The sequence below is a fragment of the Callospermophilus lateralis genome, chromosome 6, assembly GCF_048772815.1.
Source record: "Callospermophilus lateralis isolate mCalLat2 chromosome 6, mCalLat2.hap1, whole genome shotgun sequence".
Classification (NCBI taxonomy): Eukaryota; Metazoa; Chordata; class Mammalia; order Rodentia; family Sciuridae; genus Callospermophilus; species Callospermophilus lateralis.
Genome location: NC_135310.1, coordinates 28,893,603 through 28,911,723, shown reverse-complemented (window position 1 = coordinate 28,911,723; position 18,121 = coordinate 28,893,603). Strand labels below are relative to the sequence as shown.

General features: G+C 37.4%; 1 protein-coding gene across 1 annotated transcript; it reads left to right on the top strand.

Annotated features, from left to right (window-relative positions):
• Positions 1-5,287: 5,287 nt before the first annotated feature.
• On the top strand, positions 5,288-9,542 carry Smim28 (small integral membrane protein 28). The gene is made up of 2 exons (XM_076859433.1): positions 5,288-5,398; positions 9,192-9,542. The coding sequence occupies exons 1-2, from the start codon at positions 5,288-5,290 to the stop codon at positions 9,540-9,542; spliced, it is 462 nt and encodes a 153-aa protein (XP_076715548.1).
• The last annotated feature ends 8,579 nt before the right edge of the window (positions 9,543-18,121 follow it).

Below are 18,121 nucleotides of genomic sequence, written 5' to 3'. Positions count from 1 at the left end.
GTTGGTTTTAAAAAAGCTGTTTTGGGGTAGCTTCCTCTTTCGGTTCATAGTGTTAGTGAATCTAGTCAAACTGCCTCTCTCCTTCCAGATTATCAGGTCCAACATCAACAAAAACAAAGACCAGATCTGTGACCCTTAGGTGAACCCCTGGCTGCCCATGAGTCTCTGAGGCAAGGTGATCCATCGCAGGGCTGTCTATAGGCCACTGATTCATCTTTCTGTCACCCTAATCAAATATAAGCTTATTTAATTCTTATAATGGCATCTTGAAACAGTGCACTGACCAGTTTACTGAAAGTCAAATGCATTTATTTGTTTAGTAATTGAATGTAGGAAAAAAGCTATCATTTTATAGTCATCTTCAGTTCATTTGGATCTTTTCTGACCATTAGTTTAAGGCTTTTTCTCTATTACCGAGCCAGAAAATAAAATGTGTAATATAACAAACTCCCCTACCCAATTCATCCACAACCAATAAAACCAGAAAATCTGGAAATATCAGTTCTCGAAATTCTAATAGCAAATTATCTGTGTTGAGTTCAATGAATTTTTTTTTAAAAAAAAATCACCAAATGAATTAAGACTTAAACTAATTTCAAAAAAGAGAGAAGTAAAATAATTAAATTGAAAATGTAAGAAATTTTATTCTGAAACTCCTATAGAAGTTTTAGAGGTATTTTATATGATTTTTGATTAATCATAGTCAGTATTTATAATTAATATCAAACTATAAAAATTTAGAATAAAAGAATGTGAGACCATTAGAAAAGCTGATGGAAATAGAATATATTCTTCCTTTTAATGTGAAAAAAATAAGCACATGCTGTGGAGATAAATTCAGAAAGACTTTGATAATTAAAATCCACACATATTTTAGAGTTGAAATACAATACCATATCTATAAGAGGTTACAATAAATCCAGATTATTGGCTGGCTCTGTAGGCCAAGAATGTCTCACCAAGTTGCAATTGATAGCAACTCCTCAGTAAGCCCCTCTCTAAATGAATAATTCTGTAATTTATTTTTATTTTTGATATTAGGACTGAATCCAGGGACCCTTTACCACTGAACTATGTCTCCAGCCCTTTATTTTGAGACAGGGTCTTGCTAAATTGTTGAGGGTCTCACCAATTTGGCCAGGCTGACTGCAAACTTGCAATCCTCCTGCCTCAGCCTCCTGAGTCACTGGGATTATATATAGATGTATACCACCGTGCCTGGCTGTAGTTTACTTTTGAAATAATACAAAGCTGACTCAAATAAGTGCAATAGTATTAGAATTATCAGCACATTATGGGAATGCAGAGGAAATAATGATTGATTCTAATTCAGGTTCAAAACAAGAAATTATAGAATGTTACCCCATCGTGGCTTTACGTGGACCTTCAAGGATGGTAAATCGTGAAATTATTCTGTCTTATTTATATTAGCATATTCATGGAAAAATTACAAGCTGTGGATCAGCAAAGAGAATCATACTCCTATTTTTTAAAATCCACCTATAATTCTACCTTAGGAAAGAACAACATTGTTAACATTGGCTCTTTGTTTCCTTTTGTTCTTTTTGCAGTCTTGGGGATCGAACCCAGAGCCTCACACACGCTAAGTACATACTCCACAACCGAGCTACACTCCCAGTCAACATTGACTTTTTTTTCTATATGCAGAGACATGAACATTTTTGTAGTTCTCTGGCAAGTGCCTGATATGTTATGAACATGTTTATATCTATCTTTTCATTTTATGGACATTTTAAAAATTTTTAGTTGTTTATTATTATGGACATTTAAAATATCTTCAAACAATCTTACAATAATATACATCCTCCATTCCTTGAAGATTCAGTCTTTAAACACTCAGATTCCATCTTTGAGTACTCAGCAGATTATTTCATTAGGAAGAATTTCTAGAAGTGGAATCCTTGAGGGTTTTCCCTATAGTCTATTAACTTGATCTGAGAACAAAACCCTCTTGAGGGCTGGGGTGTGGCTCCGTGGTGGAGTGCTTGTCTAGCATGCACATGGCCCTGGGTTTGATTCTCAGCACCACAAAAAAAAAAAAAAAAATAGAATTATATGGGCCGGAGTTGTGGCTCAGTGGTAGAGCACTCACCTCACACAGGTGAGGTACTGGGTTTGATCCTCAGCACCACATAAAAATAAATAAATAAAATAAAGGTATTGTGTCTATCTACAAAACTTTATATATATATAATCTCAACTCTGCTGACTATTTCTCTGTCCAGCTACTGCACTATTTCTCTGCTGCCCTTTTAAGCAGATTAATTCAATAGTTGTTTATATTCACTAATTTCCAAGTCTTCTCCTCTCTTTTTCTCTTAAACCATTCCAATCAGTTTGTTCCCAATTATTCCTTCAAAACTGCTCTTGTCCAAATAACCTGTGATCTCCACCCCAACACATTTTGTTAAAATCGACATTAAATTTCATTCATGACCACGTTGACTTCTGAGGTAGACAATCATTCCGTCCTCTGGAAACATCATCTTCACTTGGCGTCTAGTACACACTCACTGCCAATTCACTGTCTCCTCATCCGGTTGACACTTAATTCCCTTGAGGACCTCGTTATGTCTCTCAGGTTTAAATACCATCTCCTGGACAATGAGTTCCAGTTAGTGTCTCCTCTTTAGTGCTTTCCTTTCAACTCAAACACAACACAAACTTCCTCCCTTCAGAACTCAAATCCTGATCTTTACTCTTCCTGCCTTAAAAGCAAAACCCTACCCTACCCTACCCTCAATTCTCTCTGTAAATGACAGCAGTCATCCTAGTTGCTCAAACCAAAACCCTTGGATCTTTCTAAATCTTTCCTACCTTGTACCGTCTTCAGTTCTTTAAGAAATCCTATTGACTATACCCCTAAAATATAGCTAGAATCCAGAATCTCCACCTCCAAAGCTCTTCTTCCTGTCCATTATTTCTCCTTTGAATATTAAAACTAAACAAAAAGAAAACCACCTATCTGATCTGCTTTTGCCCTTGATCTTGTATCTATTCATAAAACAGAGACCTGAGTGGTCCTTTTAAAATTGTCACAAGATCTTGTCATTCTGCTCAAAATTCTATATGGCTCCTCCATTTCAGAGTAAAAGCCGAAATACTTACAAAGCTCTATAAACTCAGACTCTTTGCTGTCTTCCCTCCCTCCTCATATCCTCTCTGACCTCATCTCCTCCATTTATCCAAGCTCACTTTAAAAGCACTGCTCCAGCCACCCTGGGCTGCTGGTCACTGAGTGAAGTCACCAGGCATGTGCCTGCCTTGGGCCCCTCACGGCATTCCCCTTGGTGCGTGATGTCTTTCCATGCAGTAGCTTCATGGTTGAGTACCTTGCCTCCCTCTTTGCTCAAATACTACTTCCCCTGTGAGGTCCTAATTAACTGCCTACTTTCACAGTGCCCCCCTCCCTTCAACCTTGGCTCTGCCCCTTCTCTGCTTTTTCTCCACATATTTATCATCTTCTGATATATATTTTGTTTGCTTCTCTTGGCAAACAAATAGATCCACAAAATAGGAAATATGTCTGAATTCTTCTCTGCAGGAGGAAGATCAGTGTTATAGATGCATAATTAATGCTTTTAATCCAGACTTCCAATTTGCTTCTCCAGGAATTAAGGTATTTCAATAAGTAGATAAAGTGGAGAAGGATGGTCCATGTTGAGCCCACAGTATTGGAAAGCTACTGGCATGGAAGAAAGCAAAATATTGTAGTGATTGCCAGGTATTTATGTGGTCTCAGAGGTGAGAATTCAGAATTTACTAAAAAGAAACATATCAAAGAAAGGCAATATTTGAACTGCAATCACAAAACCAGCTCACTCCACCAAAAGTAAGAAAAGATTAAATGAAAAGGGATTCTATGCTGGGATACTGATTGGAGCATACTTACCGATCATCAGAACCTAGCAAAAACTTAACACAAACAAGTTGGACAAATCACCAAATGTATCAACTGTCTTTGAAAAGGTATGAACACTATAGATACTCTTGAGAAATTTGTGCCTATCTAGAAAGTTTAGAGTTGAGATCATCCACTATTGGCCAGTAGATGATAGTCTTAGGTGAGAGAAGAAGAAAGGGGATCCCGGTTAAGAAATTTTACTTCAGCATTATGGCAATCACTTGGGTGGAAATGGTGCTTAATGAGGATGTGTGTAGCTGCAACTTTGAGTTCTAACACTTTGAGTAAATCTTTGAAGCTGAGGTTTACTTCACTAAAAAGAAGGATTTCAGCATTATGTCTGCTATGATTTGAATGCATCCCCTTCAAAACATAGATGTTGCCAACATGATAATCTTAAGAGGTGTGGCCTTTAGGAGATAGTGAGACCCTGGGGATTGTCCCTCTTACAATTTAGGCCCTCCTGAAAGAGGCTTCACTCAGCTTTCCACTAGTTCCCAGATGGTGAAAAAGGAAATTCTATTATTTATAAATTACCCATCTTGGGTATTCCACTCTAGTAGCACAAAATGAACTAAAACATTGTCTTAAATGTTAAATAACACATATGTTGAATTAAATATCCCCGAGTTAATTCAGTGAACATGCAAATCAAGTTCAAATCAAAGCTTTTAACTGTGATAGCAATAATTGTATAAAGTTCACAAGAAAATCCGTAGGGAGACTATTTAGGTACTGGTAATTTGATTCAAAAACATTGAAATCAGCAAACTTTCCATCTAACAGTCTAAGCTATTGTCTGTCTGGCTTGTGTACAACTTTATCATTAGGCAACTTTCATCTAAATAATTCAGTAAAATATTATTAATGGGTCTTTGCTTCTCTACCAAGTACCCCTTCGTTTTGTACTATAAAACCCAGAAACAATTAAAGAGAATTCAGCCTAGGTAGCTTTTCTTGATCCTATGTCCCCAGAGAGGGGTTTGGTAAGGGAAGGGAGAGGGTCTTAATTACATCTAAATATAGCAGCTCTGTGTTCTCCACGACTTTGTTTGCACTGTAATAATGCTAATGCAGAAAACTTTCCCACCTGAAATTTATTTCATAGCTGATATTTGATGCCAATCCTTCTAGTGATAAAGGCCACAAACACAAACCCAGAGGCACTGAATATAAATGCAGTCAGTCCTGAAAGGTATCTCTGGTTGGTTTCTTTTCCCTGTTGCTACTCATCAGAAGACGAGTTTACCAAAAGCCATCGGCCGCACACATCTATCCTGGATCCAGGCCAAGAGCAAGCAGCACTGTAGAAATCCAAGCAGCAGGGTGGAAAGGAGACCGGGTCATCAGCTGGGTGACACCATGAGGGGATTGCTGAGCAGCAGCTGGAGGAAGTTTGGACACGCTGGCCGGGGGACATACGAGTGGCTAACCAGCGAACCAAGCCTGCCTCTTCTGGAAACCCAGCTGCAGGTCTGTATTCTATGGCTTCAGCCTCTTCTCCCAAAGCTTCTTGGATAGTTTCTAAATTAATAATGCCTATATTTTTTAGGTTCTTATAAACTTAGTGGCAATACTTTGCATTATGGATATAATAAAAAATATATGAGTTTGCTGACTGGCATGGTCTGAAGGCACTAACTTGAAAGTTGCCTTTTTTTTTTTTTAACAATGATAAGTAAAACTTGGCACGAATGTATCTAACACTATTTGATACATCAAATATGTCAGAGTTCCTGAGGGTAGGGGTTTTTGACAAGTTTTTATGCCTTCAGTTATAACTATGTTCTTTGCTCAGTAAGCAATGTCTGTATATAGAAATAAGAGGCTTCCTTTCATTCTTGACTGGAGAACAACCCCCGTTTTTAAGAGTTTGCAGAAACCAAGCATCTTTCTACAGGAAAGCGAGCAGGGGATTAGGGAAGTTAGTCACTAAGAAATGCAGCAGCTATTCTGACTTGTATGCCAGATCACCAAAGGAGCCTCCTTGTAAGGCAGCATTAAAGAAAAATATTCATAGCAACTAAAATCAAGGAACTTTTATAACCAGAGGAGAAATGGGTGACCCTGCTGATCACACAAAAAGAGGAAAATAAACCTATTCTCTTGTTTTCTAGAAAATCAACTTGTAAGATTGGTATTTAAAATCGCTAAAACCAACTTTTACAGAAAAAAAAAGTCCTTTAGCAGTTACACCTTTTATTGACTATTTCTCTAAAATATTGCCTGAATGATAAAGCCCTTGAGTAATACACACATCAGAAAAACATTAAAACTTAAAAGACAGCTTTGAGGTTAGTGAACACATTAGAACATTTGACTAGAAAAGATATCACTTCTGAATTTAAAAAATTCCAGCCATTTTAACTAATATGAGGAATAATTAAATAAACAAATAAAGTATACTAAAATAAATGTGTTCTATAGCTCTGTAAAATTTCTTTACAAGGAAAAAAGAAGAGTTCTTTTTCTTAAAAAATTGTCCCAGTTGTCTGTATTAGATAAAAAGACTTGGTATTTGGACAAATTTACCTCAACCAATGGAAGTATTGGTTTAGCAGGCTCTGTGGTATTTCTTCTTTCCCAAATTTGTTCAACTAATATTATAGTAGTATAATTGTAAATAACAGAGTCTACTGTACATAAATCCTTTTAAATAGAATATTAAGTAACTTAATGATTTATGCATATTGAACTTAGGGGATATAATAGGGAATTTTAAATTTGATGGCAACACCGATAAGAGGCTATTATTATCTGTATTATTGATATAGAATAGAGGAAAAAATAAATTGTGAAAATAATCTATGTTTACTGGATTTGAAGAGCTATTGCTTTAAAAGGGAATGGTTTTAACAGAGTTAATGATTCATCTAGAGGGAGAAAATAAATTATTTTATCTCTTGACTTCAATTTAATTTTTTATTATAATAAATTTGTTTTTAGTATTATCTACTCTTGTGCTTTTCTAATCAAAGTCCCTTATTATGTCACAATAGATTTTAATTATTCTGATATTAAACTAAACATGTGGAAAAAACAGTAAAAAACTCTAGTCTAGAAATATAACTTAATTACACACATAAAATATATCACAAAATATTTTTGAAAATATTTTACTAAAATATAAATTCAGTAATGTCAGATTTTATACTCACTCCAATATTCTAGTCTTATCAAAACATTTCTAGATTTCTTCTGATTTAGTATTTTACTTTTAGTAAATCTGAAAATTTGAGTCACTGAGACATGGACATTAAAATATATGTTATTTACCAGGCATTTTACATGCATTAATTCACTCAATTCTCATGCTAATCCTCAAAAATAGATATTTTTATTTTCATTTAATAAAGAGGAAAACCTAAACCTAAAATTAAAACCTAATTTTAATTTCCTTAAAATTTCAAAGCTTTCTGAATCTACCTCGTAAATATTACAACATCAAATTTAAACCTAAGCAAGTGACCTCCATGTCACAGATGTGTCAGAAGGTCTTCAGAAGTCAAAGCCAGGGCTGCCAAACCCCAAAGATCACAGATGCTCTGCTTATCAGGAAAACTTTTAATTTTGATGTTTTTAAGCTAGAATACCTTAACTCATATCTCACCAAGAACAAAATATCTGGCAGAATACATCTTTGTAAAGCATCTAATTTTGAATGAAAACAACATAGTTGTAAAGTCTATAGGAATTTTAAAAAGATCACACTTTGGTAGATAAGCCATTTCCTTAAGGAGTTGTGACCAGCAAAACATTTGTCCTTTCCACCAAAATCAAGGCAAAGAAACCCAGCTCTTATACACATTATTATATATTACTTAGAATAAGAAAATAAAGAGCTTAATATTTTGTTTTCTTATTTTAAATACAATTATGGGCCTTTAAACTGATTTCCTTTTCTCTGTAGTAGTGAATATTAACATCTACATTTGTTACTATATGCTTTATACAATAGAAAAACTTTTTAATACTTCATTATTTCTTAATGGTTGTATTAATATTGTCCTAGCAATACATAGGCCAGGTACTGTGGCACATGCCTGTAATCCCAGTGGCTCAGGAGGCCGAGTTAGGGGGATTACAAGTTCAAAGCCAGCCTCAGCAATTTGGTGAGGCCCTAAGCAACTTAGTGAGACCTGTCTCAAAATAAAATATTTTAAAAATGGCTGGGGATACAGCTCAGTGTTTAAGTGCACCTGGATTCAATTCCTGGTGCCAAGAAAAAAAAAAAAAAAAAAGCATATACAATTAGAACGATTTTTTTTTTCACATTGTTTTCCTACCCTGCAATTGAAACATCAATTCATGCCTATATTATTACTCCATGAGGAACCACTGTTACTTTGTGAGCTAATACCTCTTAGGTTGCCTAAGAATCACCTGTAATTCTTTTTTTCTTTTTCTTTTTTTTTTTTTTTAGTATATACTCTTTTATTGAGCTTTCCTTTTTTTATTTTTTGACAGTTATTTTATATTTTTTTATTGGTTGTTCCAAACATTACAAAGCTCTTGACATATCATATTTCATGCATTTGATTCAAGTGGGTTATGAACTCCCATTTTTACCTGGTATACAGATTGCAGAATCGCATCGGTTACACATCCAAGTCTTTAAAGCGGTAGCGCGCTCGCCTGGCATGTGTGCGGCCCAGGTTCAATCCTCAGCACCACATACAAACAGAGATGTTGTGTCCACCTGTAATTCTTTTTCCTTAAAATTTCAAAGCTTTCTGAATGTACCTCGTAAATATTACAACATCAAATTTAAAGGATTCAACAATCTCTTTCGAAAGTGCCACCATCAAATGAGAATTCAAACATTATTTGTGGGAGGATCGTATAACCACATGACATTTTGTTTCAGAATTAAAAATTTTTAAGTTTCATGTGATCCTTTTGTGGCAATAAAACATTGTTCTAATTCTAAATAAAATAAGTACAGAAATGGTAAGGAGTTCCCATTCAAAGAAGGAGTGGGAGATTTGCCAACTAAATTTTATTCTAGTTATTTTTTCTTTGGTGGAAACACTGTAGGACGTCACGGGTTCGCAGTGTTTGACATTCTGGGTTCACACCTTCTCGTGTAAATTTGCTTTATATTTCACGTGGGGTCAAGCTCAGTGGCGTAATGAATGACTGTAGCGATTCTGAGACTATGAAGCGACATTAACAGGAGACGACCTTAAAAGGGGTGTCAGGGCCCGGGACTCGCCAGAGCCTGCCCTCCCCCATCTGCTGACCGGGTTTCCCTCCCTACCTCCAGGGCACCCAGAAGGCCAGCTCTGCCCAAGCCGACGCGGAGCCCTTCCTGTGCATCCTTCTCCCCGCCACAGTCCTGCTCTTCCTGGCCTTTCTGCTGCTGTTCCTGTACCGCCGCTGCCAGGCCCCGCGGGCCCAGGGCCAGGTGTTCAGTATCGACCTCCCCGAGCGCCCTCCTGCGGGAGCGGGGCCCGACTTCCTGCCCGGCTTGCCCTGGGGCAGCGAGCAGGAGATTCCCTACTCGCCCCTGCGCCCAGGAGGGACCCTCCTCTCCGTGTGCTTGCCGCCCTCCTACGAAGAGGCCACCAGGAATCCTCCTGGGGAGGAGGCCCTGGACACGGACCTTCGGTGTTAAGAAGGGTCACCTGGACTGGATGAGCAAATGTAGAGGACCCAGAGGGGAAAGGCAACAGACCCAAGAAGCTGCTGTCACACTCCTTAGGCTAAGGGGCAAGCTTGATAAGAGTCCATCAGTTAACCTGCGTTCAAGTTCCTTAGGGAATAGTTCCCCCAGATGACTAAAGATGACCGGGCTCCCCACAAAATGCATAACACCCGCCCCTGGGGTGGAAGTCGGGGGAGGAGTTCCAATTACTAGTGAGCATAGGAAGCAGCTCCGAAAGGCAAGAAAAAAGAATACTGGACCAGCCAAGGAAAACTGCTTTTGCCACCAAATACATCTTTTTATCCTGCATCAGTTTTTCAGGATCTCATGGTTTCACTTCTGTGTTAATGTTTCAGGATGCATAGAGAGTTCTAGAAGGAGTAAAAGACATCTCTAGAGCTGTAGGAGTAGTGTTGTAAATAATGAAATATATTTCAATATTAGCAATGAAAGTACAGACGTTTACAAATATTTTAGTTAAAATAAAGCTCTCTAATGTTAGCTCCTATGTAGTATGACTCTTACTTGTCTTTTAATTGGCTTCCTAGAATAGGCGAAGGATTTGGCTTAGTCACACAGGAAGGTCTCACACTAGAACATTGTGGGCTGTCTGAAAGTGCAGCTTGGACAGTGGCTGCTCCAGCACATTATCTTTCATCACTTTTTATCATTATCTTAGTATAGAGCACCACCACTATATCTGCAGCCTTCACTAAGCAGCAGCAACACTATAGATCAGTTTAACATTGAAAATAAAGGTCAAAATTTGGGGTCACATGGTAAAGAAAAACAGAGACCTTACAAACCACATTATTCAAACTCTGGCTTTATACACATCAAAATTAGAGCTGAGTGTGTAACATCGCACAATGTTAAAAGGCAGATCAAGGAGAAGAAGCAGCTGCCACTGTGCTTGATGTTTGTTTCCCTCAAGAACATCAAGCAGGTGGAATTTCAGCCATGCTCCTGGTGGGGGTCAGGCTTTCCTCCAGGCAGGTTCAGAAGAGCTTGGAATTGACAGAAATCTCCCTCTGTGATTTTCACATGGGGAGGTTGAGGTGGGTATTACCACTTGAGACAATGTATCAAAATAATCATGATAGTCATTGGGCACACCTGTAATTCCAGCTACTCAGGGGGCTGAGGCCGGAGGATCCCAAGTTCAGCAACTTAGTAGGGACTTGTCTCAAAAATTTTATTAAAGTGGCTAGGGATGTGGCTCAGTGGTAAAGCACTTGCACAGCATGTGTGAGACCCTAGGTTTAATCCCTAGCACTTCAACAACAAAAGAAACAACCCAGAGAGGTGGCAGGGAAGGGAGGCTAGGGATGTCATGTATAATTCTTATTTAATACCACAATTTTTTGAACACAATATTTGTTTTTACAATATAAAATGCATACTAGACAACACTGATGATTTCAGATGATGAAAAAAAAATAGTGGTTTCTAACTTTTTCACATGAACTTTTTTTAGGCTAGATATGCAACATTTATAAACTTAGGAAAACAACAAAATAAGCAAAATGGGATATATTTCTTTTTACGTGTAATCTGATAGAAATAACGGTTGTATCTTTGAGCAAAATATAACCTCTAGTGAAAAAAAAAATCAACAAAATTTCTTTTAGGGAAATTGTACTGAACAATTCTCTATGTTCTTTAAGGGAAATAAACAAATGGAAATGAGAAGCTCAGACACAGCCTTTAGGTTTTGTTTGTTGGTTGGTTTTGTTTTGGGACTGGAGATTAAACCCAGAGGCATTCAACCACTAAGCCACAACCCCAGTCTTTTATTTTGAGATAAGGTCTTGCTCAGAGCCTTCCTAAATTGCTGAGGCTGGCTTTAAACTTGTGATCCTCTTGTCTCAGCCTCCCAAGCATGCACCACTTCACCTGCCTAGATTTTTTTTTTTTTTTCTATCTAAGAATTTAGTTCTGTGTGAGATTATTGATTCTCAATTGCTATTTCTTCTTCTTCCTTGCTACTAGAACCCTGGCTTGGTTCTGGAGTTCTAAAACTCCCTGCCTAAGGCTGGCTAGGTCTGTCCAAACATCAGGGGTGCAGCATGATTGTTAATATGATGATTTCAAACTCTTCAACTGGGACCAATGTGGACTTAGAACCTAAGGGAAGATATTCAAAGGAGGAGGACTTTTCTAGAAAAGTTTGCTTTACTATTAAAAATAAACACATAGAAGAACATCCTCTTCTTTTTTGCTGAATGTTAAGTGTCTGCATGTGATGCCTGGGGCTACTATAGTCATTTTGCAACATGAGAAGTATCAGTCATAACTGATAATGAAAATAATACAATATAAAGACAAAAAGCATGTGCAATGATAACACTGTAGAGCAGTTGCATTAACCACGCAACTGTCTGTATTTTAATGAAAATTTCATACTGTTTTAAGCCATTTGAGCCAGGATTGCTACATATAGAGAAAAGCATTCCAGATACTACAACATCTACAACTACCAGGGACATGCATTGACATGTTTTTAAATGTCCTGATAAGATTTATTTACCATAAGAAATCAACGGTAGGACTTAAATGTTATCAGTGACTGGGCTGAGATTGTGGCTCAGTGGTAGAGTGCTTGCCTTGTACTCATGAGGTCCTGGGTTCAATCCTCAGCACCACATAAAAATAAATAAATAAAAATATTGTATCCACCTACAACTAAAAAAAATTTTTTTAAATGTTATCAGTGACCATGGAAGGAATCATTTTTTCTTATGGAACCAAATTGAAGCAAGAAAGCAGATAAACTATAAACCAGCACATAAAAACTATTGCCCACCTGCCAAATTCCACTTCCAATCTGTTTTTGTACACCAGCAAGATAAGAATGGTTTCACATTTTTAAGTAATTGAAAAAAACATACAAATAATATTTTCTGATGCTGAAATTTGAATTCATATAATTTAATGCATCTAGAAATGAAGGTTTATTGAAACACCACTGTGCTCACTTGCTTATCTTCAAAGCCCAACACAATTATTGTCTGACCCTTCACACACACACACACACACACACACACACACACACACACACAAAGTTTGCTAGCCCTTGTGAAAGACAGGTTTCAACTTTGGTTGCACAGTAGAAACATTTGGGGAACTTTCAGAACCATAGAATACCAGAATCTACCAAGACCAATTAAACAGAATACAGCCAGTGATTATTAAAAAAAAAAAAAAAAAGTAATTATAAAAGTAATGTGAATGGACCATAAAATATACAAAACATAGGTAAATTTCAACGTGGGTTAACAAGTGTAGGGAAAACTAGATCTGTAAATGCATCTCGGAGTTGTCACTTACTGACCAATGTTCTCTGTAAGCTGTTTTCCTGATACCATCAGAATAAAGTACAGCTGTAACTCACAAAGTTAGACCAGCAGGCAGGACATCAGGAACAACAGATCACTTAAACAGCACGTCTTTGTTTAAATGTTGACAAACTAGCAAACACAAAACATGGGCAGCACCTGTCATTAGCACTCTGAGAAAGACGGTGGAGTTGATGACAGTCCCCAAAGAATTAAATTGTTAACAACTAAGGAGTATTTGGGGAAGAAATAATTCTAGCCAAAAAAGATCAAGACAGGGAAGGAATATAACCATCAGTGACTAGGAAATAGACATTTTCACTAAATTCCACACTGGACCAAAAAATATCTTCATCATTTTAGACAAAGGAAAAGGCATCTGTTCTCTGCTCCGGCATGCAAAAGAGCTTGGAAGGAATGCTAATAAACTGAACAAACTGGAAAATCGACAGCTGTTCTATTAGAGAATCGTGGTCACAGGGCAAATGCTGCCACTGAAAGTGGAGAGAGTCAGGTGGACAAAGAATGACAACATACCTGAGTCAAGTGCAGGAGCCAGCGCTGGGGAGGAAGCTGGGATTGATGAACTGCTGGAGGCTCTGAGAGGACATGTAGGAGGGTTAAAAACTCCAGGGGGGACATCGTGGGGGCCCTCACATATCTGTGAGTTTTACCTCCAGGAGCCCTAGTAGGTCTCATAGTGAAGATGGAGACAAATCCCCTGTGCTTCTTTCTGGCAGGTAGAAGTAACCATTTTGAAAAACACCAGATGCTGCTACTCCTTTTAATAAGACCTGCCCTTAGTGCAGCCACCTGGCATTTGATTAGAACCTCAGTAACCTGAGGGAGGGGAATTCCCAGCTTCAATTTTCTCGTGCCTTCTACAGGTGAAGAAAAATAGCCAACTCCAGCCCCCTTTAGCCCTCTTGTCCTGCCTGGCAGAGAGAAGAAACCTGAGAAGCACTAGTGAAATTCACAGCCCAGGCAGAGACTCCCAAAAGATGGAGACCTCATCCTAGGACTAGAGAACTCTTTCTGACATCTGATCACATATTACTAAAGCCCTACATACCAGAATTCCTTTCACTCAGTATAGCATGCCCACCACTAAAAAATAAATGAATAAATAATAATGTATACTAAGTAGCAAAACTCCACAGCAAGCTTCAGAATCAGACTCAGAAATGATAGGGATGTTGGATTGTCAGAGCAGAAATGTAAAACAACTAATGGTATGATTAAGATGCACAGGGCTCTTAAGGGGAGGAGGAAGTATACATCATGCAAGAAAAGATGAGTAATGTTAATAGGGAAAAATTGGAAGAAAAAAGTATAATAAATGCTGGAAAACAAAAACCTACAACCCAAATGTAAGAATAACTTTGATGGCCTCATTAATAAACTAGACACAGATGAAGTATCTGCCGACTTGAGAGATGTTAACAGAAGCTGCTAAGACAGAAAAGCAAAGAGAAAAAGAAATTGAAAAAAAAGAAAAAAGAAAAAAGAAACAATATCCAAGAACTGTTGAACAACTACAAATGAATTAACATAAACACTAATGAGATGCTATAAGGAGAAGGGAGGAAGGAACAGAAGAAATATTTTCCCAGATTAATGCCAGACACCAAACCACAGATCCAGGAAGCTCAGAACATCAGATAAGATAAATACCCCAAAGACAGAGCAAGTCACATCATATTCGACTGCAGAAGATCAAAATTAAATAAAAATTCTTAAAAGAAGCCAGAGGAAAAAACGCCCTACCTGCAGAAGAACAAAGAGTTACATCTGACTTCTTAGGACTATGGAAGCAGGTGGAAGGAATGAAATATTTGAAATGTTAAGAGGAAAAAAGCCCATCAAGCTGGGCACAATGGCACACACCTGTAATCCCAGTGACTCGGGAGACTGAGGCAGGAGGATCTGAGGCCTCAGCAATTTAGCTAGGCCCTCAGCTACTTAGCAAGACCCTGTCTCAAAATAAAAAAAATAAAAAGTGGTTCAGTGGTTAAGTGCCCCCAGGTTTAATCCCTGGTACCAAAAAACATTTTTTAATTAAAAATTGAAGATAAGATAAAAAAAATCAAAGCCCACCAACCTTGAATTCTATATCCTGCACAATTATTCTTTAAAGGTGAAGGAAAAAATGAAGACATTTCAGACACAATTTTTTAAGGATATTTGTTGTCAATCAACCTGCCTGGCAAGAAATATTAAAAGAAGTTCTTCAGAAAAAGAAAGAGGATTAGAGAAGCAAAAATGAAGTCCAAATAAAATCTGTTATTTTTTTTATTCTTAATTTATCTAGCAGATACATTTCTGTCTAAAATAACAACAGCTACAATGTCATGCTTTTATTTGTTTGTTTGTTTGCAGTGCTGGGGAATGAACCCAGGGATTCACCCATCTAGGTAAGCACTCTGCCACAGAGCTGCAGTCTCAGCTCTGAACTATAAAATCCTATTAAAGAAATCAAAGAAGATCTAAAGAAATGAAGAAATGTTTCAGGTTCAAGAATAGGAAAACTCAACAGAGTTTACATGTCAGTACTTTCTAACATGATCTTTTTTTTTTTTTTTTAAAGAGAGAGTGAGAGGGGGGAGAGAGAGAGAGAGAGAGAGAGAATTTTTTGATATTTATTTTTAGTTATCGGCGGACACAACATCTTTGTTTGTACGTGGTGCTGAGAATTGAACCCGGGCCGCACGCATGCCAGGCGAGCGCGCTACCACTTGAGCCACATCCCCAGCCCTCTAACATGATCTTAATCTCATCAAAATTCCGCCAACTTATTTTGTGAATATCAAAAATTTATGTGGAGATGCAAAAGACCCCAAATAGCCAACACAATATCGAAGGAGAAGAGCAAAGTCAGAGTGCTGATTTGGGAACAGAATAGAAATTCTAGAAATAAACTCACACAAACAGAGTCCATTGATATTTTACAAAAAAGCAGAGGCAATACAATGGAGAAAAGTCTTTTCAACATATAGTGTTGGAACTACTAGATTTCCACATGCAAAATTAAAATAAAATAAATCTAGATACAGACCTTACATCCTTCACAAAAATTAATCCAAAATAGATCACATCTAAAGGTATAACGCAAAACCAGAAAACTTTCTCGAAGGTACATAGAAAATCCAGATGACCTTGAGTGTGACTTTTTAGATATAACACCAAAAGCACAATCCATGAAAAAAAAAAAACAATTGATACACTGGATTTTATTCAAATAACTTGTGCTCTGAGAAAGATGCTGCCAAAAGAATGATAAGACAAGCCACGGACTGGGAGAAAATACTTACAAAGGACACAAGGAGTGTTGCATACAAAGCACTCCTAATATCCTACAATAAGGGGTAGAGAGCTTACCTAGCATGTTCGAGGCCCTGGGTTCGATCCTCAGCACTACATATAAATAAATAAATAAAATAAAGGTATTGTGTCCAACCACAACTAAAAAAATAAATATTCAAAAAATGCTACAATAAGAAGATGAACAACCCGACCCAATTCAAAACTGGGCAAAAGGTCTCAGTGCAGTATGCGCACCCATAATCTCAGTGACTCTGGAAGACTGAGACTCAGCAACTTAGACTCTGTCTCAAAAACAAACGGTACTAGGGATGTGGCTCAGTGGTAAAACACCCCTGGATTCAATGCCCAGTACCAAAAAAAGGGGGGGGGGGGTGAGGGAGAAAACCTGAATATACACTTCTTAAGAAAAAATTCACGTAGTTGAAACTTACGTCCTGCATACACATATTTTATTCATAATTGCCAAAACTTAGAAGCAATCAAGATAGGTGAATGGATAAACTGTAATACATCCAGATAATAAAATGCATTGTTCAGCATGAAACACAAAAGGGCAACCAAGCCATGTCAAGTCATAAAAGAAATTTAAATGTGTAATATCAAGAAGAAGAAAAAAAACAATCCCAAACCATACTGTATGATTTCAACTATCTGACATTCTAGAAAAGGTGAAACTATGGAGATAATAAAAAGATCAGCAGTTGCCAAAGTTTGGGGGAAAGGGAGGATGAATATGCTGAATACAAAGGTTTTTAGGGCAGTGAAACTATTAAGTGGATACATGTCACTAATACAATTTGTCTAAACCCATAAAGTATGTAACACCCAGTGAACACTAAGGTCACAATATACACAATATACTCTGGGCGATGGTGATGTGTTGACACAGGTTCATCTGTTGTAACAAAGGGGCCACTGTGGTGTGAGCTGCTACTGGGGACAGGGTGCCAGATGTGTGGACACAGGTGGTATATGGAGACTCTATACCTGCCACTCAATTTTGCTCTGAGCTTAAAACAGTTCTAAAAAACAAAATCTTTAAAAAGGCAGGGGTGTGGATAATAGGTTATTTTAAAAGAAATTACTTTCTAATCATTTCTATAGCAATAAGTCATGTATTCATTTTATGTGTGTGTGCATACACACCCATCTATGTGTATAGACACACATGGAATACATTCATTATACATATAATGCACTAAGATATTGTTTTTAAAAAGCAATACTACATATACCTTTAAATATTATGTGTATCAAGAGCTAAATTTCTTTTTTAAAAAATATTTTTTAGTTGTAGATGCACACAGGCTTTATTTTATTTATTTTATGTGGTGCTGAGGATCGAACCCAGGGCCTCACACATACTAGGCAAGTGCTCTACCACTGAGCTACAATCCCAGGCCCAAGAGCTAAATTTCTTCTCAAATTATTTCTAGATAACTCATATACAGTATTTTTCACTCCTTCAATATTAGACTCAGGCGTCATAAGTATCAAAAACCAGTCGAGCCCTCCAGTGTCCTCACCAGCATTACAGACTCTGCAGTACACCGTTAAAAAAGATCCCCTTGTTCTCTAATTCTTCAAAGTTCCTGGAAGTTTTGAAGGACCAATATTAGTATCTCCTTCAACTGAATTCTGAGCAAGGTGAGAAAAAATTAAATAGTCTGATTACAAGCACTGAACCTCCTTGGTCCTAAACTATTCATTATTTATTTATTCCTTTGTCATATTAATAGGACTTGCCTCAGAGGGTTGTTGGGAGGATTTAATATTAAAACACACGTCTGCCCTAAGGGCACACAGAGTGTTACTTCCTCTCTGTATTTATCATCACACGTCTTTGCTCTCTCACTGGGAAACCAGGACATCTAAATTGCTTGTGGT